The sequence below is a fragment of the Salvelinus sp. IW2-2015 genome, linkage group LG23 (assembly GCF_002910315.2).
Source record: "Salvelinus sp. IW2-2015 linkage group LG23, ASM291031v2, whole genome shotgun sequence".
Classification (NCBI taxonomy): Eukaryota; Metazoa; Chordata; class Actinopteri; order Salmoniformes; family Salmonidae; genus Salvelinus; species Salvelinus sp. IW2-2015.
The window spans coordinates 9,175,827-9,203,651 of NC_036863.1; the positions used below are offsets into that span (position 1 = coordinate 9,175,827).

The window sequence follows — 27,825 nt, forward strand, 5'->3', positions numbered from 1 at the left end:
CAATAATAGTGTTTAAAATGATTTTTGAATAACTACCTCATCAGTCGAGCACTGAATTTCAAACACAGATTCAACCACAAAGACTAGGGAGGTTTTCCAATGCCTCGCAAAGACGGGCACATATTGGTAGATGGGTAAAAAATAAAAGACATTGAATATCCTTTTGAGCATGGTGAAGTAATTAATTACACTTTGGATAGTATGTCAGGGATTTCACCATGAGGCCAATGGTGACAGTTACAAAGTTTAATGGCGGAGATAGGAGGAACTGAGGATGGATCAACAACAGTGTAGTTACTCCACAATACTAAACTAAATGAGTGAAAAGAAGGACGCCTGTACAGAATAAAAAAAATGCATCCTGTTTGCAATAAGGCACTAAAGTAAAATTGCAAAAATAAATTAACGTTATGTCATGAATACAAAGCGTTATGTTTGGGGCAAATCCAAAAACACATCAGAGTTCCTCTCTTCATATTTTCATGCATGGTGGTGGCTGCATTATGTTATGGGTATGCTTGTCATCATCAAGGACTAAAGAGTTTTTAAGGATAAAAGAAACAGAAGAGCTTAGCACAGGCAAAATCCTAGAGGAAAACCTGGTTCAGTCTGCTTTCCAACAGACACTGGGAGACAAATTCACCTTTCAGCAGGACAATAACCTAAAACACAAGGCCAAATATACACAGGAGTTGCTTATCAAGACGACATTGAATGTTCCCGAGTGGCCTAGTTACAGTTTTGAATTAAATCATCTTGAAAATCGATGGCAAAATCTAGCAATGATCAACAACCAACTAGACAGAGCTTAAAAAAATAAAATAATAATAACTTTGTGCAAATATTGTACAATCCAGGTGTTCAAAGCTCTTAAGAGACGTATCCAGAAAGACTCACAGCTGCAATCGCTGCCAAAAGTTGTAACATGTACTGACTCAGGGGTGTGAATACTTATGTAAATGAAATATTTCATTTCCATTTTCAAACATGTCTAAAAACATGTTTTCACTTTGTCATTATGATGTATTGTATGTAGATGGGTGAGATTTTTTATTTATTTAATCCATTTTAAATTCAGGCTGTAACATCAAAATGTGGAATAAATCAAGGGGTATGAATAGTTCCTGAAGGCACTGTATAAAAAGTACATACAATGAAGTAAATAAATGAATTACACACACACACAGTTGAAGTCGGAAGTATACATACAGTTAGGTTGGAGTCATTAACTAGTTTTTTAACCACTCTACAAATTCTTGTTAACAAACTATAGTTTTGGCAAGTCGGTTAGGACATCTACTTTGTTCATGATACAATACATTTTTCCAACAATTGTTTAGACAGATTATTTCACTTATAATTCACTGTATCACAATTCCAGTGGGTCAGAAGTTGAAATACACTAAGTTGACTGTGCCTTTAAACAGCTTGGAAAATTCCAGATAATTATGTCATGGCTTCAGAAGCTTCTGATAGGCTAATTGACCTCATTTGAGTCAATTGGAGGTGTACCTGTGGATGTATTTCAAGGMCTACCTTCAAATGCAGTGCCTCTTTTCTTATGATTTTCCCGTGATGTCAAGCAATCAGCCAAGACCTCAGGAAAGAAATTGTAGACCTCCACAAGTCTGGTTCATCCTTGGGAGCAATTTCCAAATGCCTGAAGGTACCACGTTCATCTGTACAAACAATAGTACGCAAATATAAACACCATGGGACCACGCAGCCGTCATACCACTCAGGAAGGAGACGGGTTCTGTCTCCTAGAGATTAACGTACTTTGGTGTGAAAAGTGCAAATCAATCCCAGAACAACAGCAAAGGACCTTGTGAAGATGCTTGAGGAAACAGGCACAAATGTATCTATATCCACAGTAAAACGAGTCCAATATCGACATAACCTGAAAGGCTGCTCAGCAAGGAAGAAGCCTCTGCTCCAAAACCATCATAAAAAAAAGCCAGACTACGGTTTGCAACTGCACATGGGGACAAAGAATATACTTTTTGGAGAAATGTCCTCTGGTCTGATGAAACAAAAATAGAACTGTTTGGCCATAATGACCATCGTTATGTTTGGAGGAAAAAGGGGGAGGCTTGCAAGCCGAAGAATGCCATCAAAACCGTGAAGCACGGGGTTGGCAGCATCATGTTGTGGGGGTGCTTTGCTGCAGGAAGGACTGGTGCACTTCACAAAATAGATGGCTTCATGAAGATGGAAAATTGTGGATATATTGAAGCAACATCACAAGACATCAGTCAGGAAGTTAAAGCTTGGTCGCAAATGGGTCTTCCAAATGGACAATGACCATTTGCGACCAAGCTTGAACTTCCTGACTGCGTGGTCCCATGGTGTTTATACTTGCGTACTATTGTTTGTACAGATGAACGTGGTACCTTCAGGCATTTGGAAATTGCTCCCAAGGATGAACCAGACTTGTGGAGGTCTACAATTTCTTTTCTGAGGTCTTGGCTGATTTCTTTTGATTTTCCCATGAGGTCAAGCAAAGAGGCACTGACTTTGAAGGTAGGCCTTGAAACACATCCACAGGTACACCTCCAATTGACTCAAATGAGGTCAATTAGCCTATCAGAAGCTTCTAAAGCCATGACATAATTTTCTGGAATTTCCAGGCTGTTTAAAGGCACAGTCAACTTAGTGTATGTAAACTTCTGACCCATTGGAATTGTGATACAATTGAAATAATCTGTCTGTAAACAATTGTTAGAAAAATGTATTGTGTCACGCACATAGTAAATGTCCTAACCGACTTGACAAAACTATAGTTTAAGAAAGTTGTGGAGTGGTTGAAAAACGAGTTTTAATGACTCCAACCTAAGTGTATGTAAACTTCCGACTTGTATGTAAATATGTATGAGAGAGAGCAGGTGTTTAAGTTAGTAGATGAAATGCAAAAGGCACTAAATGACTACATTCCAGTTAAGACATCAAAAAGAAGCACAGGACACGGAGAAGAAAAATTAAATCATATAGTGCATGTGGTCTTTGATACGCAGGACATAGTGCATGTTTTGCAACATAAGATATTATATAAACAAGCACCAAATTACACATGCTAATATCGCTACTCAACAACTACTACACACATATACTAATACTGCACAAGCAGGAGACAGCAAGATAAACACCAGCATTTGATTCATTTTTAGGAATGTAGACTAACAATTACTTTTGCAGGACTAGTGGATGAGGCAGCTTTGGAAAACAGGAATGACACCTCTAGCTCTCTTGGGTGATCAGAACCATTTTGTCAACTGCGAAAATATACGGTTAAAAACACTAAAGCGCTACCCACTGGGCACAGATGTCAAGTCAACGTCTATTCCACATTTGTTCAATGTAATTTCATTGATTCAACCAGTGTGCCCAATGGGTAAAGAAGTAAAGGATTTTAAGACGTGAAAGTGTGAAGTATAGCATCAAGACAGACCACCAGCCACGCTTTTTCAAACTATTTGACAAAAATGACACACAATTTCAAATTGGAATTCTGAAACACATAATTGATTATTTTGTTAAAACACCAAGAGATACTACCATTGACCAGAAAGGAATGAATTACAGTAACAAGCTCTAGATCTTACATAGTTAACTATCCATATGCATAAATGTTGGTTGGGGTAAGACTACTGCATTCAAATATGGAAGGGATTAATACAGCATTTAAACTGATTATTAATGCATCGCTTCAATCAAACATGATTGAGAGTGAGTCATTGGAACAGAAACATTTGGCTTAACGTAAAATAAGACTTGGAATGTCAACTTTGTATATTAAAGCACAGTGATATATCAAAGTAGTTTTGTTAAAGGAAGATATTTGGTCCATTGCTTCTGAAAGACGGAAGAGAAGATTTGATGATATTATCTCTCTCACATGATCACGTCAAACCTACATAATCTAAAACGGATGTTAACTAAAATGTGTCAAACGTGGTTATTGCCATGATTAGTTGTGGTTAGTTAATAAATTACATGCAAACAGTGTATACATTTCTGTACAATAAAAACAATGTAAAAAATATAAATTTGTTTTGTATCATTGTTTCAGCTGAACAGTTCAGTTTCGAACCCAGTGGCAGGCAGTGTTTTAGTCATAGATATAACAATGCAATGTTAAATTCTACAGCACAATACACAAACTGTACACTGAAGTAATTTCACCAAGAGGCTTTCCATGGCTGTGTACCAGAGTGATATATGGTGTTAATGCGATTGTTACCTTGTAAACATTTATACATGATTAGATGAAGGTAGCATGATTGCAGCCAAAACGGCGATGTATTTCAGGTATCCTATTCTATATCCAAACCCTATGTCTAAACCGTCAATTTAACATGGTACCTGTATTGTAAAAAAAACAACTTGAACCTATGTATTTTACAGTTACTAAGCATGCAGTTAATGTATTAAAAGTGTTTCTCTAATCTCTGTGTTGTATTGAAAGCATTGGTAGCATACATTTTGTATCACACACATGAACATGCAATAAATGCTATCAGCAGACAAGGGTTTTTATGAGACAAAAAATATATAATTCTAAACCGCATCAATCCCCCCCTGTATTTAAACATTCCCCACCCACCCCAAAGCAGCTAGCTATGGTGGCCTTTCCCTTTTCGTCTCCAGTTCTCCCCCCACCCCCGTTTCAGTTTTTCCTTATGTCAGCGTAGACCACTGGCTCCATCTTGTGGAATGAGTTGGGGTTCTTGGTGCCCGAGTGATCCAACTGGGCGTATATCACCGGCCCCTGTTGTGATGAGCGGATGGATGGGTGGGGAGATATGGCAAAGGGGAAGGAGGAAAACTGTGTTAGTAACAAAACTTGTTTCACTGGTTTAGCTGTCAAGTTCAAATGCCCGTGGGAAACGTAAATGGCCGTGGGATTTAAATGGGGACAACTGCAGATAACAATGCCAAATAACAAAGACATCAAAGCAGTGTTGTTAATGGAAGATATTTGGCCCATTGCTTCTGAATGAAGCCAGATAAAGATAAAAGCCTATAAACAATGCCAGATTGTTGCGCAAAAGAAAACATGTTGTTTTTTCTCCCATCTAGCACAGCTTGGGACTACATCTGGGCTGCGTGAGTGTGTAAAAGAAGAGGGTGCCATTTTCCTCTTGTTATCTTCAGGGTGTCATTTCTACCGACCACTGGGATCAAAGAATCACACACAAAAAAACTCATAAAAACTCAAAACATAGATAGGGGGAAAAACAACACACATACAACGGCCAAGTACAGTACAGCTTCATGTTTTGACTGACAGAGGAATGTGGTGGCATTATCCTAGCCACCACAGATCTGACCTAACATGTCTCAATGTAATGAGCGAGAGGCACATTTCAAGACTGTCCCTCACAAGATCAACAAACTAAACCAGTCGACCGCAAACAAAAGCCTATCAGACACACAAAGATTAAAGGTTCTCCTTTTCCTAGACATAGGCCTACAATAGTGTTTGATAACGTCAGAGGACTCCCATGAACGTTTATAAGCAATGCATGACACCTTCATAGGCACTACATGAACATCTATACATGCTTATGTTAGCAACAGCAGCTTTGCAAAACGGGATGCTGTGACACTCTAGCCAGTTGTTGACATAAGCATTTAGGGCTTAACCAGAATAATAGTGATCTCACGCATTACATCATTCAGTGGTCACCAATCCTGGTCCTGGAGAGCTACAGGATGTGCAAATTTTTGTTTCAGTCCAGCACCAAAACACCTGATTCCATTCATCAAGGTCTTGATGATTAGTTGGATCAGGTGGGTCACTTCTGGGCTAGAACAAAAGCCTGTTCCAGGCCCAGGGTTGGTGACCACTGATTTAGTAAGTCTGTATAGCAAGGGTATCCGCCTCCAGTACTTGATGGCAGCAATGTCTATGGGTCTCCCCTTAGACTTAAAGGGACATTACACTCCAATGCTTGTCAGATGTTTTCAGACCTCAAAAGTTGTCTAACATCAAGATGAGTCCACATCCCATGCCATTGGTTTTGCAGATCCAGCTATGCGTCAACCCCAAATGAATGGGAAAGATAAGTACCGCAAATCTGGAACTTTAATGTCAATTATTTTTTCATTGATTTTGGTTAGCTGGACCTACATATAGCTGGACCTACACAACAGATGGTCTGGGACATGGACTAATCTCAACGTTAGACTACTTTCGAGTGCGAAAAAACGTGACAAACTTAGATTTGAGTGTAATGGCCCTTGAAATGGATATTGGCAATGAGGCTCTTTATCTACTTCCCCAGAGTCAGATGAACTTGTGGATACCATTTTATGTATCTGTGTCCAGTATGAAGGAAGTTAGAGGTAGTTCCGTGAGCCAATGCTAACTAGCGTTAGCGCAATGACTGAGAGTCTATGGGTATCTGCTAGTATGCTAGGGAGTGTGTCAACCTGGGTCTCATTCAGTAGGTTGAAAAGTCAACATTTTGTTATAATGTTCCCATTCTGAACACAACCCTGATTTCCAAAATCAGAAATCAGAAGGATGAAAAACTAAAAAGGTAGACAACCAGACACTAAAGCCATCAAAGAGATCAGCTTGAAATCCTGTTCCAGCGTTTCCCAAAATCAGTCCTCGGGACCCCAAGGGGTGCACGTTTTGTTTTTCGCCCCAACTACACAACTGATTCAAATGATCTAAGCTTGATGATTAGTTGACTATTTGAATCAGCTGTGGACGGAGTTTGGGAAACCCTGGCCTATGCTGTCGTAGCTAGGTACTAATCTGTTTTTGTTCTCTTGTCAACTACTTATGGAATAGTCATGCAAAATGTTGACTTGACAATGACAGCAATGGAGTTGACAGGAGCACAAATAGATCCGGGAAAAGGCTAATGCTGTTGTGTATCTCAGCTCTAGTTAGTTATTAGATCTCTCTTCCCCTGTTCGTGTCCCCTGGGCGACAGTGGGTGTGGATGGTTGGTTTGAGTCACTCACTGTAGCGCCTACCTGGACCGGGGCGGAGGGGCTGCTACACCTGGAGCCCTCCAAGCTGGATTCGTGCTTCTTCCCCCCCGGGCGTGTGGCGTGGGAGCTCACACTCGCCACTGAAGTGCAGCTAGATTTTGCACCGGGGGAGGGGTTTACGAATCGGAGGTTTGTTTTGTGCAGTTCAGGAAGCGTTGGCGCACAGAGAAATGGGCGACATGGACACATACAGTCAGACACAGGAGAAGACATGGGAGACAGATACAAATGAGAGATGGGCAGATTCCACATGAGTTATGCTGCACATTTTGAAATGACTGCTCCAAGTGGCTGGGAAGAGAGGTTGGCAGGAGTGACATACATGGGCAGAGACACTGTACTAGAAGATTAACAAGGCATGGATCTGTATGGGAACAAGGAGCTGATGCTTATAAAGACAGTTGAACTGCAGCTTTCCAAAAAACTAAGAAACAGCATTAACGTAACGAAAAAACACTGACTTAAAAACAGTTACTATATCTAATAGCCTATGTGACAATCAATTGGTCAATAAGAGAAGAGAATAAATAAAGTGGATTAGGGAAAAACATCATTCCCCACCCCAATGAGATAACGATGTGATCACCCACTTGAAAGATTAGTGTTGTATGTTAGTCATACCAATGTCAATCAGTGGTCCAATAAAACACACTTATTTTTGGGCTCTTGGTTGTTTAACAATTTGATAAAAGGTCATATTGTCAATGTAATAGTATCTTATGTTGTTCTTGTACATAACTGTTCTGTACTTCAGTCATGTATTTTATGTTTTATGCAACAGTAAATAGGGATCCTAATAAACAAAACTGAAGTGCAAACATGGCACTCTCCGGAAGCAAATATTGGCGCTGGTCAATAGTAGCGTACTATATAATAGGGTCCGGAGCCTGCTGGTTTTCCATTCTAACTGATAATTAAATGAGTCCCTGATTCAAAGGGAACAATGAAAAAAAATGCAGTGGAACTGGCTTCAAAGTCCAGAGTTGAGTTTGAGGGATCTAGGATCAGGTCCCCCCTGTAATATTATTCATTGTGGTCTAAATGTAAAAACTGATCCTAGACCAGCTACCTTACTCTTGAGACACTTTATAAATATGGGCCTAGGACTCCAAAATATACATTTATAGATTTCTTAAAATGTGAAATTAAACTTAAAACTGTTAGCATTTAGTTTGTGAGATTTTAAGAGCATGTGTCCAGTGACATAAAGTATTCACACCAATTGACTTTAGCACAATTTGGATGTGTTAAAGCCTGAATTTAACATTGATTAAATTGAGATTGTGTCACTGGCCTACACATAATACCCCATGCCAAAGTGGAATTGTAAAATGTCTTGAGTCAATAAGTATTTTACCCTTTGTTATAGCAAGCCTAAATAAGTCCAGGAGTAAACATTTGCTTATTGAGTCATAATAAGTTGCATGGAAACAGTGTTTAACATAATTTTTGAATGCATGCCTCATCTCTCTACCCCACACATACAGATCATTTTAAGGTCCCTCAGCTGAGCAGTACATTTCAAACACAGATTCAACCACAAAGACCAGGGAGGTTTTCCCAAAGAAAATATTTCAACATGCATCCTGTTTGCAATAGGGCACTAAAGTAAAACTGCAAAAATGTGGCAAAGAAATTAACTTCATGTCCTGAATACAAAGTGTTATTTTTGGGGCAAATCCAACACATCACTGATTAACTCTTCAAATGTTTTATCATGGTGGTTGCATCATGTTATGGATATGCTTGTCATCAACAAGGACTTGGGAGTTTTTTGGGATAAAAAGAAAACAGAAGCTAAGCACAGGCAAAATCCTAGAGGAAGACCTGGTTTAGTTTGCTTTCCAATAGACACTGGGAAACAATTTCACTTTTCAGATGAACAATAACCTAAATCACAAGACCAAATACAGTTGAAGTCAGAAGTTTACATACATCTTAGCCAAATACATTTAAACTCAGTTTTTCACAATTCCTAACATTTAATCCTAGTAAATATTCCCTGTCTTAGGTCAGTTAGGATCACCACTTTATTTTAAGATTGTGAAATGTCAGAATAATAGTAGAGAGAATGATTTATTTTAGCTTTTATTTCTTTCATCACATTCCCACTGGGTCAGAGGTTTACATACACTCAATTAGTATTTGGTAGTATTGCCTTTAAATTGTTTAACTTGGGTCAAACGTTTTGGGTAGCCTTCCACAAGCTTCCCACAATAAGTTGGGTGAATTTTGGCCCATTCCTCCTGACAGAGCTGGTGTAACTGAGTCAGGTTTGTAGGCCTCCTTGCTCGCACACGCTTTTTCAGTTCTGCCCACAAATATTCTATAGGATTGAGGTCAGGGCTTTGTGATGGCCACTCCAATACCTTGACTGTGTTGTCCTTAAGCCATTTTTCCACAACTTTGGAAGTATGCTTGGGGTCATTGTCCATTTGGAAGATCCATTTGTGACCAAGCTTTAACTTCCTGACTGATGTCTTGAGATGTTGCTTTAATATATGCACAGAATTTTCCATCCTCATGATGCCATCTATTTTGTGAAGTGCACCAGTCCCTCCTGCAGCAAAGAACCCCAACAACATGATGCTGCCAACCCCCATGCTTCACAGTTGGGATGATGTTCTTTGGCTTGCAAGCCTCCCCCCTTTTTCCTCCAAACATAACGGTGGTCATTATGGCCAAACAGTTCTATTTTTGTTTCATCAGACCAGAGGACATTTCTGCAAAAAGTACAATCATTGTCCCCATGTGCAGTTGCAAACCGTAGTCTGGCTTTTTTATGACGGTTTTGGAGCAGTGGTTTCTTCCTTGCTGAGCGACCATTTCCTCCAGCATCTTCACAAGGTTCTTTGCTGTTGTTCTGGGATTGATTTGCACTTTTCACACCAAAGTACGTTGGTGTGAACCCGTATCCGTCCTGAGTGGTATGACGGCTGCGTGGTCCCATGGTGTTTATACTTGCGTACTATTGTTTGTACAGATGAATGTGGTACCTTCAGTCATTTGGAAATTGCTCCCAAAGACGAACCAGACTTGTGGAGGTCTACAATTTATTTTCTGAGGTCTTGGCTGATTTCTTTTGATTTTCCCATGATGTCAAGCAAAGAGGCACCGAGTTTGAAGGTAGGCCTTGAAATACATCCACAGATACACCTCCAATTGACTCAAATGAGGTCAATTAGCCTATCAGAAGCTTCTAAAGCCATGACATAATTTTCTGGAATTTTCCAAGCTATTTAAAGACAGTCAACTTAGTGTCTGTAAACTTCTAACCCACTGGAATTGTGATGCAGTGAATTATAAGTGATATAAATCTGTCTGTAAACAATTGTTGGGAAAATGACTTGTGTCATGCACAAAGTAGATGTCCTAACCGACTTGCCAAAACTATAGTTTGTCAACTTCTTATGGCTGGGGGCAGTATTGAGTAGCTTGGATGAATAAGGTGCCCAGAGTAAACAGCTTGCTACTCAGTCCCAGAAGCTAATATATGCATATTATTAGTAGATTTGGATAGAAAACACTGAAGTTTCTAAAACTGTTTGAATGATGTCTGTGAGTATAACAGAACTCATATGGCAGGCGAAAACCTGAGAAAAAATCCAACCAGAAGGTGGGAAATCTGAGGTTTGCCTATTGAATATACAGTGTCGTTGGGGTCATATTGTACTTCCCAAGGCTTCCACTAGATGTCAACAGTCTTTAGAACCTTGTTTGATGCTTCTACTGTGAAGAATGAGGGAAGGAGGGCTCTTTGAGTAAGGTGTCCGGCATGAGCTGACCACGCGAGCCCCCGTGAGAGCGACCTGCGTTCCATCGCATTTCTGAAGACAAAGGAATTCTCCAGTTGAAACATTATTGAAGATTTATGTTAAAAACATCCTAAAGATTGATTCTATACATCGTTTGACATGTTTCTACGAACTGTAATGGAATTTTTTGACTTTGTCTGGACCTAGTACCTGCGCATTTGGATTACTGTACTAAACGCTGCGAACAAAAAGGAGGTATTTGGACATAAATGATGGACGTTATCGAACAAAACAAACATTTATTGTGGAACTGGGATTCCTGGGAGTGCATTCTGATGATCATCAAAGGTAAGTGAATATTTATAATACTATTTCTGGCTTCTGTTGACTCCACAACATGGCGGATATCTGTATGGCTTGTTTGGGCTCTGAGCGCTGTACTCAGATTATAGCATGGTGTGCTTTTTCCGCAATTAAAAAAAAAAACCTGGCAATGTTTATTATGAATATTTCTCTAAATTGACATGGCTCTCTGCAAAATCACCGGATGTTTTGGAGGCAAAACATTACTGAACATAACGCGCCAATGTAAACTAAGATTTTTGGATAGAAATATGAACTTTCTCGAACAAAACATACATGTATTGTTTAACATGAAGTCCTATGAGTGTCATCTGATGAAGATCATCAAAGGTTAGTGATTAATTGTATCTCTATTTCTGCTTTTTGTGACTCCTCTCTTTGGCTGAAAAAATGGCTGTGTTTTTCTGTGACTAGGTACTGACCTAACATAATCGTTTGGTGTGCTTTCGTCGTAAAGCCTTTTTGAAATCGGACGCTGTGGCTGGATTTACAACAAGTTTATCTTTAAAATGGTGAGAAATACTTATATGTTTGAGGAATTTTAATTATGAGATTTCTGTTGTTTGAATTTGGCGCACTGCACTTTCACTGGCTGTTGTCAAGTCGATCCCGTTAAAACCTCTTGAGAATACAGGGGGTAATATTTTCGCATTAGCATAATTTGCTCTACAGATTAAACTGCCTCTTATTCAATTATTGCTCTTACTATATGCATATAAATCATACCATTGGAAAGAAAACAATCCCTAGTTTCTAAAACCGTTTCAATTTTGTCTCTGAGTGATACAGAAGTCATTCAACAGCACTTTCCATGACCAAGAACATAAAATCAAGATGTGTTATGCTGGCTTCAAAGCTCTGCCTATATATGGTCGTGCCCCCTATGACCAGAAACACACCTCATTCGCCTTCCTCTGGTTGTCAAGATGACGTCAGAGGAGAAATTCTTTGTTTATCTGGGACTGACGTGAAATAGGACCCATTTCTTTGGCGTGACCGACAACTTCCGGACATCTGAATTTTCGAATTTGAGCTGCGTTGGTGTACTGTTTTGCTGGCGTTATGTATGCAAACTATCTCCGTGTCGAATTTTGTTTGATACATGTGACCATATCATCGTAATGTATGTTTTTTCAATATAGTTTAATCAGATTATTTGAATTTTTCCGGGAGTTTTTCGGTGTACCGTTGTCGGATTGTATTTACGTTTGAGAAATTCGTGCCACTCGACCGGTACCTGTGCTAAATGGAGTGGGCAAGGAAGAATTCTGAACGGAACCAACGACTCATCTTGACAAAGGACACTTTGATCAACATTCTGATGAAAGATCAGCCATAGTAAGACCCAATTTACGATTTTATATCATATCTGTTGTGCATGTGAACTGGACGTGGGCGCCTAGCCGAATCTGCCTGGTAAAAATATCGTGTCCTCCGCTAACGTGGTTAGCTAATAGATTTACATATTCTGTCTTCCCTGTAAAACATTTTAAAAATCTGAAATGGTGGCTTTATTCACAAGACCTGTATCTTTCATCTGGTGTCTTGGACTTGTGATTTAATGATATTTAGATGCTACAAGTTACTTGTGACGCTATGCTAGCTGTGCTAATCAGTGGGGTGAGTTGGGGGGTGCTACCGGATCAGGGTTGGTGACTCGTGAGAAGTTAACGGGATCTCAGCCATAAGAAGTTTTAACAAGAAATTTGTGGAGTGGTTGAAAAACAAGTTTTAATGACTCCAACCTAAGTTTATGTGAACTTCCGACTTCAACTGTATATACTTGGGTTCTTACCAAGAGGACATTGAATATTCCTGAGTGGCCTATTTACAGTTTTGGATTAAAAATGGCAAATCTTGAAAATGGCTGTCTAGCTATGATCAACAACCAACTTGATATTTTAAGAATTTTAAAAAGAATGTGCAAATATTGTACAATTCAGGTGTGCAAAGCTCTTAAAGACTTACCCAGAAAAACTCACAACTGTAATCCCAGCCAAAGGAGATTCTAACATGTATTGATGTGAATACTTATGTAAATTTAATTTAACACATTTGCAAACAATTCTAAAAACATGTTTTCACTTTGCATTATGGGGTATTGTGTGTAGATGTGTGAGAAATAGGGCTGTTCACTACAACAACAAAACAATTGGTTAACCGAGTCTGTTCTCTCGACCAATTGATTGGTCCAAATTTTTACGTGTATTTTCCATATATAGACAAGCTCTATGTTTGAATATAATCAACTATATGTAGGCTACTGAGCTTGTCTGATGCTTTAAGCACTGCGATTAAAAATAAGGACACACAAATTACTAAAGAGGGCAGCAGAGATTAATATAGCCTAACCAGAAGAAAAAAAAACTGTTCCCAACCCGACGCTCCTGAAGTTGCCGGTAATAGGCTACACCAGCTGTTGGCAACCTTTTCCATTTGGAAAGTAAATCGTACCATTTCTACTGATCCGCATGTCAGTTATGATTTTCATATGCACATTTTCATGGAACAGTTTAATTTATAATAAAGTATTAATGTCTCAAAATCAATGTCATGTGGTTAATCAAAATTCTATCTAAATGAAAATACAAATCTAAAAGTAACTTCTATTGCCAACATGTAAAAATAGCCTACATAAAGCCAACAAATAAAAACATTGCAGCCTGCAGCTATAAAATATCATGATAAAAATAAATATCCTATAAATCCCATTGGCTTCGCATGGCCTGTCTGCAAGGAACTTGAAACATTGTATCAACTATTAACTTGGTCCGGCCAAAAGCTCATGCTAGCAAACTTGCAACATAGAAAATATTCTGGGCCCTCACTCCAGTGATCTTGGGACAGACACAGATGTAGGCTATTTGCGCAAGGGATAAGTAATCAGGTAGGCCTATTTTATGACGTTTCCACCGGATCAAAGCATAACATTTTTGTGGTTATTGCAAGGGAGATGGCTGGAAAGATTTTTCAAATATGCTACATTGAGGAACTATTGTCAGCTCCACAGTGATGGTGAGTTAAGATAATCAGAAATAGTATCAGATCCCAAAATGGGCACATTTATAAGCCTACATTTGTGCGCAGGCCAGGTAGCCTAGGTCTACTTCTATGCATAATCAGGTGTGTGTCCTTACTCAAGATCGACAGGAGGGCTCCAAACAAAAGACAATTAATAAATTGACAACTCGTAAATGAAATAAACCAAGTTTAGCCTAGGTTGTGCGCTCTGCAAACAATGTGTTCACTCCTACAATGACAACGGTAAAACAGTAATAATAATAATAATAAATTGAATTTAACAGAAACTACTGTAACCAAACACAGTGTAGATGAGAAATTGAGAATTTACGATAAATGTACTACTGGTGATACTGGTGTGCCATCCCCGAGGCCTCCACAATGGATTAGTCCACTCAGACAGGCGTGAATCAGACAGGTCTCTCATGTCCCATAAGTGTTTTTACATATATTTGCCACTGCTCGACAAAAAAAAAAATCTTGGTTGACTAAATGGGGTCAGCCCTTGTAAGAAAACCCCCCCAATTTAATCCATTTTGAATTCAGGCTGTAACACAACAAAATGTGGAATAAGTCAAGGGGTTTGAATATTTTCTGAAGGCAATGTATATTGTTCAGGAGGTAGCGTTAGAGGAAACAGGAGAGCCATATGACAGTGAAACAGAAGAGGAAGGGGTTAGTGGTCAGTAATGGATGAGTGACATGTGAGTGGCAGACAACGACATGAACGTTAGATGACAAGCCAAGCTTAACGGCGCACCTATTTTTTTTTAAATCCGTCACTGTGGGCATTGACAGACAGATCTTGGAAAGCAACATCTCTGGTCTTTCGAAGTGCGACATTGTTGTCAACAATTATGGTGATTTGGATGATAGACTATTTTCCTCTCTCGAATTGAGTCTAGAAGATGGATAGTTTTTTTAACACTGCAATCAAAACTATCTGTTTGCATATAATGTGATACGAAAAAAAATAACACCTTGGCGTTTTATACCCATTAAATTATTGCATGTCTATCTTAAAAGTGTTTTCATAATTGTACTATTCCTTTAGTCAGCACCCCTACTTATTTGGGTGTGCGTCAAATCATGCTTAATATTAGGCCTAGGTCAAGAAAAACCTTGTAACTAATCATGTGAATCACAGCGAAGAGAGAGCAGTGTCTACACTTGGCATTTAGCCACCCTCTAAACACCTTCTTGTCGGAGATCGCATGACTTCCTCCACTCAGGTCTCTAATGGTAAACCTGGAGCACACATTTGAGCTAAGCAGATCGGACACCTACTAGGTCAGTAAGTAATTCATCATGGTTATAGGGCATTACAAGTACAAGTACCGCTGGTACAGTCTAACCCCACATAGCCAACACACACACTGGAAAATCCAGTCACGTCTTTCTTCTGAGTTTTCATTAATATATAATAACAACAACATATGCCATTAAGCAGGCGCTTTTATTCAAAGCGACTTACAGTCAAGCGCATACATTTTTTTACGTAGAGGTGGTCCCGGGAATCGAACCCGCTATCCTGACGTTGCAAGCGCCATGCTCTACCATCAAATGTTATTTCCAACACATAAAATGTTTTAATAGAAAACATGTTATTTTCTATTCCAAGAGAGAGGACACAAGCGACAATCGCAGCCATTGTAACTCAACCCCCATATCCCATGCAGCGGAGTTAGGGCTAAGTGTTAAGGTCTGATGACTAAAAACGTTAGTGTGTGTGTGTGTGTGTGTCAGTTGGTGACTCAGAGACATGCCAGGGGGGAGGTCAGGAAGAAGAGAGATTCAGGCAGGCCCCACAACCAAATAGGCCATGAAAACATTTTTTGAAAGTAGAGCTCCATTCACTGCAAGGGTTGCTTTCAGAAAAAAGACAACTATGAACATCTGATACATAATTTCTGAGATGCAGTTCCTTTTGATTGACCTCATCAAGAGCTATTAACTGCATGCAGTAAATTGGTTTTTGACAGAGCCGAGTAGTCTTTGCACACAAAACATATCACAACGATAGAAAGGTTTCTGGTGTGATTTCATTTGTTTCATCAAATATTTCATATTGCATTTATTGATGCCCCCTAAAATACTCTACAGATACTGATGGTCAGGTGTAATGATTGATACTGACCAAAGTCCAGATATTAAAGTTATCTACTACCCTGATGCTTATACAAGGGAGGATGTCTTACCCTTCGTATTCATGACTGGTTTGTTGCCTCTTGATGATCAGGCAGGTAACAACAGCGATGAGAATGAGCCCGATGACAGCGCCACACACGGCGCTCACTATGACAGCCGTGCTGTTCTGAGGGAGAGACTCTGCAAAACAAGGCAACGTAAGCATTGAAACATAATTGTAATGTTGTATGACAAAGTCACAGCTGTGCCAATACTGCCAGTTCAATGTTTGAGGCATTATATCAGTGTTAAAATGGTTAATCTCTTGTATGAGTGTTTCTCAACCCCTGGTTATTACGATATTGTTAATCGCTCAGTTGGCAGTTTTTATTCCAAGTCATCCTTCAATGTGAGAGAGCATGGTCACTTCCTGCTGAAAATTGACTTGAGTGTTGCTGTACTGTTGTGAATCCATTTGCAAGTTTACCTTTGATGACGACTTTGAGCTGTGTTTGAGCGGCGGTGACAGATATGTCTGGCGGGTTAATCACGGCACACGAGTAGGTGCCGTTGTCGTTGAACTGCGCCTCAATTAAATGGACAGAGGCGTCTTTTTTGTTCAGATCTCCCGCCCATTTCACCCTGTCTTTGAATTGAGCCACACTCCCTGGGTAGTGCTTGCCAGAAGTGTAATAGAAAATCTAAAAAAAAAAAAGACATGAGAAAAAAACGATATAAGAATGACTGAAGAGAAAATATATCGTTGCAGAATTGCACACTGTCAGCGTCCGAAATGGCACCCTATTCCCCTTATAGTGCACTACTTTTGACGGTGCCCATGGGGCTCTGGTCAGAAGTATTTTACTAGGCTATATAGGGAATAGGGTGCCATTTGGGACATAGTCATTGGCTAAGGACTCATAACAGAAATGGGAAAGACAAGCAAACAGGTTTAACCGTTGTAAGCTTATGGCTTATCTACATCACTGGGCACTTTTGCCAAGCAACAGCAAATCTTCCCCTGATACTCTGTATTATGTTCGTATCTGCTACTGTACCAAACTGATGGCCGATTTTGTTTAGTGTGTACATGACAGGCGGATATCCTCAATAGTCAATTTGTTTAAAAGATGGGAGGGACAGATAGCTGTGTGGACTAGTGTGGGTGACTCCCTCTCCAACTGAACACTGTTACGAGGCAGAATACAAGCGCATCATTACGAGCAAGATGAGCCAGCTAGCTAGGTCTCTAGGGGAGGGAAATGGGAATAGGGGTAATAGTTCTGCTTCTGCCTGCCATTTCCATACAAATCCCAGCAATGCAAAAAATACAGTGCCTTCATTAAGTATTCACACCTCCTGACTTTTTCCACAATTTGTTGTGTTAAATGTAAAAATTAAAATTAAATTTTTTTTTGGGTCAACGATCTACACAAAATACTCTAATGTCAAAGTGGGAGAAACATTTCCCTTTTCAAATGTTTGAATTTGTGAAGTATTCAAACCTGTAAGTCAATATATATATATATATATATATATATATATATTATTTTTATTTTTAAATCACCTTTGGCAGCAATTACAGCTGTGAGTCATTCTGGGTATGTCTCTAAGAACTTTGCACACCTGGATTGTACAATATTTGCACATTATTCTTTCAATTCTTCAAGCTCTGTCAAGTTGGTTGTTGATCATAGCTCAACAGCCATTTTCAAGTCTTGCCATAGATTTAAGCTGATTTAGGTCAAAACTGTAACTAGGCCACTCAGGAACATTCAATGTAATCTTGGTAAGCAACTCCAGTGTATATTTAGCCTTGTGTTTTAGGTTATTGTTCTGCTGAAAGGTGAATGTCTCCCAGTGTCTGTTGGAAAGCAGACTGAACCAGGATTTTGCCTGTGCTTAGCTCTATTACGTTGATTTTTATCCTAAAAAACTCCCTAGACCTTGCCAATGACAATGACATGATGCAGCCACCACCATGCTTGAAAATATGAAGAGTGTTACTCAGTGATGTGTTGTGTTTTCCCCAAACAACGCTTTGTATTCAGGACATTCAGTTAATTTCTTAGACACATTTTTATAAATTTTACTTTAGTGCTTTATTGAAAACAGGATGGATGTTTTGGATATTTTTTCATCTGTACAGGTGTCCTTTTCCCTCTGTCGATCAACTGTTGTTGATCCATCCTCAGTTCTCTTATCACAGCCATTAAACTCTGTAAAAGTTTTAAAGTCACCATTGGCCTCATGGTGAAATTACTGAGCGGTTTCTTTCCTTTCTGGCAACTGAGATAGGAAGGACGCCTGTATCTTTGTAGTGACTGGGTGTATTGATACACCATCCAAAGTGTAATTAATAACTTCACCATGCTCAAAGGGATATTCAATGTCTGCTTATTTGAAAAAGATTTACCCAGCTTAATATAGGTGGCCGCCTTTGCGAGGCATTGGACAACCTCCCTGGTCTTTGTGGTTGAATCTATGTTAGAAATTCACTACTCGACTGATGGACCTTACAGATAATTGCATGTGGGGTACAGAGATGAGGTAGTCATTCAAAAATCATGTTAAACACGTATTGCACACAGAGTGAGTCCATGCAACTTATTATGTGACTTGTTAAGCAAATGTTTGCTCCTGAACTTATTTAGGCTTGCCATAACAAAGGGGTTGAATACTTAGTGATTCAAAACATTTCAGCTTTTCATTTTTTATTAATTTGTAAAATAATATCTAAAAACATAATTCCACTTTGACATTATGGAGTATTGTGTGTGTGGTCCAGTGACACAAAATCTCAATTGAATACAATCATGTTTAAAAGATACAACTTTTTGTATTTCTGTATTTTGAAAGTTATATCTTTTAAACTTTATTGCTGACATGAAAAACATTTAGGACTATATGAACAACAGACTAATGAAACAAATACCAAATGATTGTTTTTGGGTTAAGTTTGGAGAAACATGAACTGGAAGGAGGCAGATGGTCAGGAAGAAGTTGCCTATAACATAACACAACCCTCCTCAGGCTAATGTCCTTCCATTGGACCAGTCACAAACACACATACTCCCTCGTTCTTTTCTGTGGCAGTGGGCCTAAATAAGAGGAAAAATGTTGTGCTCGAACACTTCGTGGAAAACCTGAGAGAAACTTCTTGGGAGTTGTTCATGGACCCAGAGAAAGAAATCACTCACAGAAACAGCGCTTCCGGGGTCGGATCCCGTTGGACGAAACGACCAGGTGACTGTGGCTGCGCTGCTGATCACTTCCCTGGACTTGAAGGAACACTTGAGGATCCCCGTGGTGCCATTCTCAACCAGCACCTCTGCCGGGGCATACAACTCTATGGCCGCTGTTAGATTTGTACCTGTTGATAAAGAACCAACATTTAGTTTGTTGCTTAATGTATTCAAAATTGAGATGCTGGAAGGGCATTGGGGCTATATAGTAGAGGTCGACCGATTATGATTTTTCAACGCCGATACTGATTATTGGAGGACCAAAAAAAGCCAATACTGATTAAATCGGCCAATTTTATTTATTTATTTGTAATAATGACAATTACAACAATACTGAAGGAACACTTATTTTAACTTAATATAATACATCAATAAAATCAACTTAGCCTCAAATAAATAATGAAACATGTTACATTTGGTTTAAATAATGCAAAAACAAAGTGTTGGAGAAGAAAGTAAAAGTGCAATATGTGCCATGTAAAAAAGCTAACGTTTAAGTTCCTTGCTCAGAACATGAGAACATATGAAAGTTGGTGGTTCCTTTTAACATGAGTCTTCAATATTCCGAGGTAAGAAGTTTTAGGTTGTAGTTATTATAGGAATTATAGGACTATTTCTCTCTATACCATTTGTATTTCATATACCTTTGACTATTGGATGTTCTTATAGGCACTTTAGTATTGCCAGTGTAACAGTATAGCTTCCGTCCCTCTCCTCGCCCCTACCTGGGCTCGGACCAGGAACACATCGACAACAGCCACCCTCGAAACATCGTTACCGTCGCTCCACAAAAGCCTCTGCAAGGGGAACAACTACTTCAAGGTCTCAGAGCGAGTGACGTCACCGATTGAAACGCTATTAGCGCGCACCCCGCTAACTAGCTAGCCATTTCACATCGGTTACACCAGCCTAATCTCGGGAGTTGATAGGCTTGAAGTCATAAACAGCTCAATGCTTGAAGCACAGCGAAGAGCTGCTGGTAAATGCACAAAAGTGCTGTTTGAATGAATGCTTACGAGCCTGCTGCTGCCTACCACCGCTCAGTCAGACTGCTCTATCAAATAATAGACTTAATTATAACATAACACGCAAATATGAACCTTTGGTCATTAATATGGTCAAATCCGGAAACTATCATTTCGAAAACAATACGTTTATTCTTTCAATGAAATACAGAACCGTTCCGTATTTTATCTAACGAGTGGCATCCATAAGTCTAAATATTCCTTTTACATTGCACAACCTTATATGTTATGTCATAATTACGTAAAATTCTGGCAAATTAGTTTGCAACGAGCCAGGCGGCCCAAACTGTTGCATACACCCTGACTCTGCGTGCAATGAACGCAAGAGAAGTGACAATTTCCCTAGTTTAATATTGCTTGCTAACCTGGATTTCTTTTAACTAAATATGCAGGTTTCAAAATATATACTTCTGTGTATTGATTTTAAGAAAGGCATTGATGTTTATGGTTAGGTACATTCATTGCAACGATTGTGTTTTTTTTCGCAAATGTGCTTTTGTTAAATCATCCCCCGTTTGGCGAAGTTGGCTGTCTTTGTTAGGAAGAAATAGTCTTCACACAGTTCGCAACGAGCCAGGCGGCCCAAACTGCTGCATATACCCTGACTCTGTTGCACAGAACGCAAGAGAAGTGACACAATTTCCCTAGTTAAAAGAAATTCATGTTCGCAGGCAATATTAACTAAATATGCAGGTTTAAAAATATATACACTTGTGTATTGATTTTAAGAAAGGCGTTGATGTTTATGGTTAGGTACACATTGGTGCAACGACAGTGCTTTTTTCACGAATGCGCTTGTTGAATCACCCGTTTGGCGAAGTAGGCTATGATTCAATGATAAATTAACAGGCACCGCATCGATTGTATGCAACGCAGGACAAGCTAGATAAACTAGTAATATCATCAACCATGTGTAGTTAACTAGTGATTATGTTAAGACTGATTGTTTTTTATAAGATACGTTTAATGCTAGCTAGCACCTTACCTTGGCTCCTTGCTGCACTCACATACCAGGTAGTCTGCCTGCCACGCAGTCTCCTTGTGGAGTGCAATGTAATCGGCCATGATCGGTGTCCAAAAATGCCGATTACCGATTGTTATGAAAACTTGAAATTGGCCCTAATTAAATCGTCCATTCCGATTAATCGGTCGACCTCTACTATATAGCCACTTAAATGTATAGCTTACATCAAAGCTTTGATGCTTTACAGTTGCTAGGCTTAAGACATTTTCAGTTATCAGAAAAAAAAGGAAAGCCACATTTCCAATCAAGTGTAGCGAAATGCTTGTGCTTCTAGTTCCGACAGTGCAGTAATATCTAACAAGTAATCTAACAGTTCCACAACAACTACCTAATACACACAAATCTAAGTAAAAGGGATGGAATAAGAATATATACATATAAATATATGGATGAGCGATGACCGAGCGGCATAGGCAAGATGCAATAGAGGTTATAAAATACAGTATATACATAAGAGAAGAGTAATGCAAGATATGTAAACATTATTAAAGTGACCAGTGATCCATTTATTCAGGTGAAATAGAAGCTGTTTTTCAGTCTCTCGGTCCCAGCTTTGATGCACCTGTACTGACCTTGCCTTATGGATGGTAGCAGGGTGAACAGGCAGTGGCTCAGGTGGTTGTTATCCTTGATGATCTTTTTGGCCTTCCTGTGGCATCGGGTGCTGTAGGTGTCCTGGAGGGCAGGTAGTTTGCCCCCGGTGATGTGTTGTGCAGAACGCACCACTCTCTGGAGAGCCTTGCGGTTGTGGGCGGTGCAGTTGCCGTACCAGGACGGTGATACAGTCCGACAGGATGCTCTCGATTGTGCATCTGTAGAAGTTTGTGAGGGTTTTAGGTGACAAGCCAGATTTCTTCAGCCTCCTGAGGTTGAAGAGGCGCTATTGCGCATTCTTCACCACGCTGTCTGTGTGGGTGGACCATTTCAGTTTGTCTGTGATGTGTACGCCGAGGAACTTAACTTTCCACCTTCTCCACTGCTGTACCGTTGATGTGGATAGGGGGGTGCTCCCTCTGCTGTTTCATGAAGTCCACGATCATCTCCTTTGTTTTGTTGACGTTGAGTGAGGTTATTTTCCTGACACCACACTCCAAGTGCCCTCACCTCCTCCCTGTAGGTGGTCTTCTCGTTGTTGCTAATCAAGCCCACTACTGTTGTGTCGTCTGCAAACTTGATGATTGAGTTGGAGGCGTGCATGGCCACGCAGTCATGGGTGAACAGAGAGTACAGGAGGGGACTGACCACGCACCCTTGTGGGGTCCCAGTGTTGAGGATCAGTAAAGTGGAGATGTTGCAAAGTGGAGATGTTGCAAAGTGGAGATGTTGCTACTATGGTGTTGAATGCTGAGCTGTAGTCAATGAACAGCATTCTTACATAGGTATTCCTCTTGTACAGATGGGATAGGGCAGTGTGCAGTGTGATGGCGATTGCATTGTCTGTGGACCTATTGGGGCGGTAAGCAAATTGAAGTGGGTCTAGGGTGGCAGGTAAGGTGGAGGTGATATGATCTTTGAATAGTCTCTCAAAGCACTTCATGATGACAGAAGTGAGTGCTACGGGGCAATAGTCACTAAGTTCAGTTATCTTTGCCTTCTTGCGTACAGGAACAATGGTGGCCATCTTGAAGCATGTGGAGACAGCAGACTGGGATAGGGAGAGATTGAATATGTCCGTAAACACACCAGCCAGCTCGTTTGCGCATGCTCTGAGGACGCGGCTAGGGTTTCTGTCTGGGCCGGCAGCCTTGCGAGGGTTAACACTTTTAAACATCTTACTCACGTCGGCCACGGAGAAGGAGAGCCCCGCAGTCCTTCATGGCGGGCCACGTCGGTGGCACTGTATTATCCTCAAAGCGGGCAAAGAAGGTGTTTAGTTTATCTGGAATCAAGACGTCGGTGTCCGTGACGTGGCTGGTTTTCTTTTTGTAGTCCGTGACTGCCTGTAGACCCTGCCACATACGTATCGTGTCTGAGGAGGGCCTTGTATGCATCGCGGAAGTTAGAGTAGCAGTGATCCAGTGTATTGCTCGCATGAGTGCTACAATCAATATGCTGATAGAATTTAGGTAGCTTTGTTCTCAAATCTGCTTTGTTAAATTTCCCTTTGTTAAATAATACAATAAATGCAGCCTCAGGATATATGGTTTCCAGTTTGCATAAAGTCCAGTGAAGTTCCTTGAGGGCCGTCGTGGTATCGGCTTAAGGGAGGATATACACGGCTGTGACAATAACCGACGAAAATTCTCTTGGGAGATAATATGGTTGACATTTGATTATGAGGAATTCTATGTCAGGTGAACAAAAGGACTTGAGTTCCTGTGTGTTGTTACGATTACACCATGAGTCGTCCTTCTCCCAGAGAGATGTTTATTTCTGTCGGCGCGACATTTGCTTCTTAATCTCTGTTGTTAACTAGTTTGGCATAGGTAAATTCGGGTTGTTCATCAGAGTTCTGTACCTATTTGGCAACATCTTCTCCATTTAGAAAGAGCCAGGCCAGGGAGGAATGTATGCAGTGTGACAAAAACATGCTGACAGCACAGAACGCAATAATAAAACAGGTGGACCCTTTCCCTTCAAGCCTTTGAATTTCAACCCAACAGACTGGGCAAGCAACACACAAATGAAAACCAAGTCCATTGGAAGCAATATTATTGTTGTATCTCAAAAGTGTAGTAGACCACAAATGATGCGCTACAATAATCATGTCTGACAGATTTTATTATAACTTTTTATAAAATGAAATTAGCTAAGTAAAATATGTTTAACTTGCTGTCCACAGACTATGAATCCGTCATATTTAGCCAATAAGTTGGTCAATTCTTACTCGTCATGACAAAACAATAGATTCAGAAATGTTTAGTTAATTATGTGAACAACACGTGACACGTTTCACAACAACAGGCGCTTCCTCGCGTCTCTGTGTATTTTGATATTCTTTGGTTTTATGTTAGGGAGCTAGGTTAGCATTCCTAGCTAGCTACCAACAAACTAAGCTAACCAGACCCTATAAGTCAAGAATGTAACTAGCTAACTAACTGGTACTCCATAGTTCATATATACATCACACACACCTTGATTTGAAATACGACTATCGTACCAAGTCACGCACTACTAACTAACTATCGTCTGTTTAGCTAGCCAGTTAACTAAAGCTTAATTTGCTAGCGGCTAGTTAGCATGCAAACTACTATAGCTACTGGCTAGCTAACAACTATAGCGATCATGTTATTAGCTTCTTTAAAAAGGTTTACAGTAATTTACTTACCGAAAAAGAGACATAACGTTATTCCATATAGTAAAACACAATTGCACGCGAGGTTTGTCCTCCTTAACTCCATAATTTAGAACGCATCAATATCTCCCCCTCCCTGTTTTTTGGTCCAACATTAGCCAACGTCCAGCTGCTCAATGCACCCTCCTCCTGTGTGTAAAAAAAAAAAACGCACTAGCATGACTGGAAAGACGATGACATATAATGTGCACTCGATTTATCTCACGCGGAGCACCAGACGGTAAAGTTGTTTTAAAATCCCATGCACCAAAGTGGAAACACCCCATTCGCACCTGATCTGAAGTAAATAGAGTTCACCTTCTACCACATTCTACTGTATATGCATTGGCGATTTTAGCATGTAAATCATGGTGGTGCAAACTCAAAGCTACTACACAACACTAAACAATACAATCATTTCACTATAACGGTGACAAACAGTTAGCCACTGATTCCTTCCAAACCACTCATTGTTGAATTTGCGATTTCCAACTTTTTGTGTAATGTTTATGTACAATGATACATTTCAAAAGTGCTGAACAAATCGTTATATTGACTACGTCCATCCTAGCTCGCTAATTTCTTAATCGAAATAACAGATTGTATCTTATCCGCTCGTCGTTCCCTTATTCCATAGTTTGTACATCTCAATTGTCAGTAGAAACCACATTTGTTTAAGCAAGTACGCCATATCAGCTATGTTTTTTTTTTAAAAGGCAGTAAATGAGGCTGAATTAACTGGTACCCCTCTCTCTCTCTCGCTCCCTCTCTCGCTCACTCCCTCTGATCTCAAGACACAGAGAACGATTGGTTCTAGTTTACAGTGCAGGGCTATGGCTTGATCACTACTGCTTGTACCACTGATCCATAACTGAGGATGTGGAAAGGTGATAGTGCTTGTGTGTGGTTGTCCTATAGGAGGAAGCCGAGTGCAGAGTGCCGTTAATATCAGGAATAATATACAGTTATTACAGTGCCTTGCAAAAGTATTTATCCCCTTTGCATTTTTCCTATTTTGTTGCATTACAACCAGTAATTTAAATGGATTTTTATTTGGATTTCATGTAATGGACATACACAAAATAGTCAAAATTGGTGAAGTGAAATTAAATAAAACACTTTTTTCAAAAAATTCTAAAAAATATAAAAAACGGAAAAGTGGTGCGTGCATATGTATTCACCCCCTTTGCTATGAAGCCCCTAAATAAGATCTGGTGCAACCAATTACCTTCAGAAGTCACATAATTAGTTAAATAAAATCCATCTGTGTGCAATCTAAGTGTCACATGATCTGTCACATAATCTCAGTATATATACACCTGTTCTGAAAGGCCCCAGAGTCTGCAACACCACCAAGCAAGCGGCACCATGAAGACCAAGGAGCTCTCCAAACAGGTCAGGGACAAAGTTGTGGAGAAGTACAGACCAGGGTTGGGTTATAAAAAAATATCTGAAACTTTGAGCATCCCACAGAGCACCATTAAATCCATTATAAAAAAATGGAAATAATATGGTACCACAACAAACCTGCCAAGAGGGCGGCCACCAAAATTCACGGACCAGGCATGGAGGGCATTAATCAGAGAGGCAACAAAAAGGCCAAAGATAACCCTGAAGGAGCTGCAAAGCTCCACAGCGGAGATTGGAGTATCTGTCCATAGGACCACCTTAACTAAATACAGGGAAATTATTGAGGGAAACCTGTTTCAGTCTTCCAGAGATTTGAGACTGGGACGGATGTTCACCTTCCAGCAGGACAATGACCCTAAGCATACTGCTAAAGCAACACTTGAGTGGTTTAAGGGGAAACATTTACATGTCTTGGAATGGCCTAGTCAAAGCCCAGACCTCAATCCAATTGAGAATCTGTGGTATGACTTAAAGATTGCTGTACACCAGCGGAACCCATCCAACTTGGAGGAGCTGAAGCAGTTTTGCCTTGAAGAATGGACAAAAATCCCAGTGGCTAGATGTGCCAAGCTTATAGAGACATACCCCAAACGACTTGCAGCTGTAATTGCTGCAAAAGGTGGCTCTACAAAGTATTGACATTGGGGGGTGAATAGTTATGCACGCTCAAGTTGTCTGTTTTTTTATCTTATTTCTTGTTTGCTTCACAAATAAACACATTTTGCATCTTCAAAGTGGTAGGCATGTTGTGTAAATCAAATGATACAAACCCCCCAAAAATCTATTTTAATTCCAGGTTGTAAGGCAACAAAATAGGAAAAAGGCCAAGGGGGGGTGAATACTTTCGCAAGCCACTGTATAGAATGACATTACTTGACACCACTTACAATATAAACTATGAAGGCATCACTATAAGTTTACTACACATAAAGGGCCTGATCTAAAGCACCACTAGGTGTCAGTGGTAACACATTAATGACTAGTGCATTACTTCATAACTGAATGGTGGAATCTCACTGAATCCCACAAGACACCAGAAAGAGTGGGGCATAATACTGAAGTAACATGCACTGGCGCCATTTTAGGCTTAACTAACTAATAATCACTAACTCTCATAACAGGACTAATATACTGAAAGGGCACACTTAAGTGCTATAACAACCTAAATAGTATACATAGGCATACACAAACATAATACATTGGGTGTATAATAACTCCTTTATGTAACTAAATAACTCCTATGACTGCGACCCGTTGTCCACTAATAACAGACTATGACAGACGGGTTGCGGTTGTTGTTTTTTCAGTCACACTGTGGCAGGAAAATAGATCCATGAAATGAACATGGATCACTCTCAGCTTGAGTTCTGGTTAAGTAAATGTGAGGATGGCTCACCTAGGGAGCTCTACACTCACAATTACACTTAGTTCAGGACCTGAATGGGCATTCTTATGGAGAACTGAAATGTCTTAGTCAACTAAATTGAGATCAAATTAATCTGAAACTCTTGACTTGCTCTGGCTACTCCCAGGGTTGGACGGGGCAGTGCATTTCCTCAAAGGGTGTCCC

The 27,825-nt window shown here is 39.9% G+C and overlaps 1 protein-coding gene across 2 annotated transcripts; it reads right to left on the bottom strand.

Moving 5' to 3' along the window:
- Positions 1-231: 231 nt before the first annotated feature.
- mpzl1l (myelin protein zero-like 1 like) lies at positions 232-25,115 on the bottom strand. Of its 2 annotated transcripts, none has more exons than XM_023967959.2 (6): positions 24,840-25,115; positions 19,478-19,650; positions 16,765-16,978; positions 16,349-16,478; positions 6,994-7,102; positions 232-4,768 (listed from the first exon to the last, which is right to left on the bottom strand). In XM_023967959.2, the coding sequence occupies exons 1-6, from the start codon at positions 24,910-24,912 to the stop codon at positions 4,667-4,669; spliced, it is 801 nt and encodes a 266-aa protein (XP_023823727.1). In that variant the 5' UTR covers positions 24,913-25,115; the 3' UTR covers positions 232-4,666. The 2 variants fall into 2 exon arrangements, with proteins under 2 accessions (XP_023823727.1, XP_023823726.1); XM_023967958.2 differs by having other exon boundaries at positions 6,982-7,102.
- Positions 25,116-27,825: the final 2,710 nt, after the last annotated feature.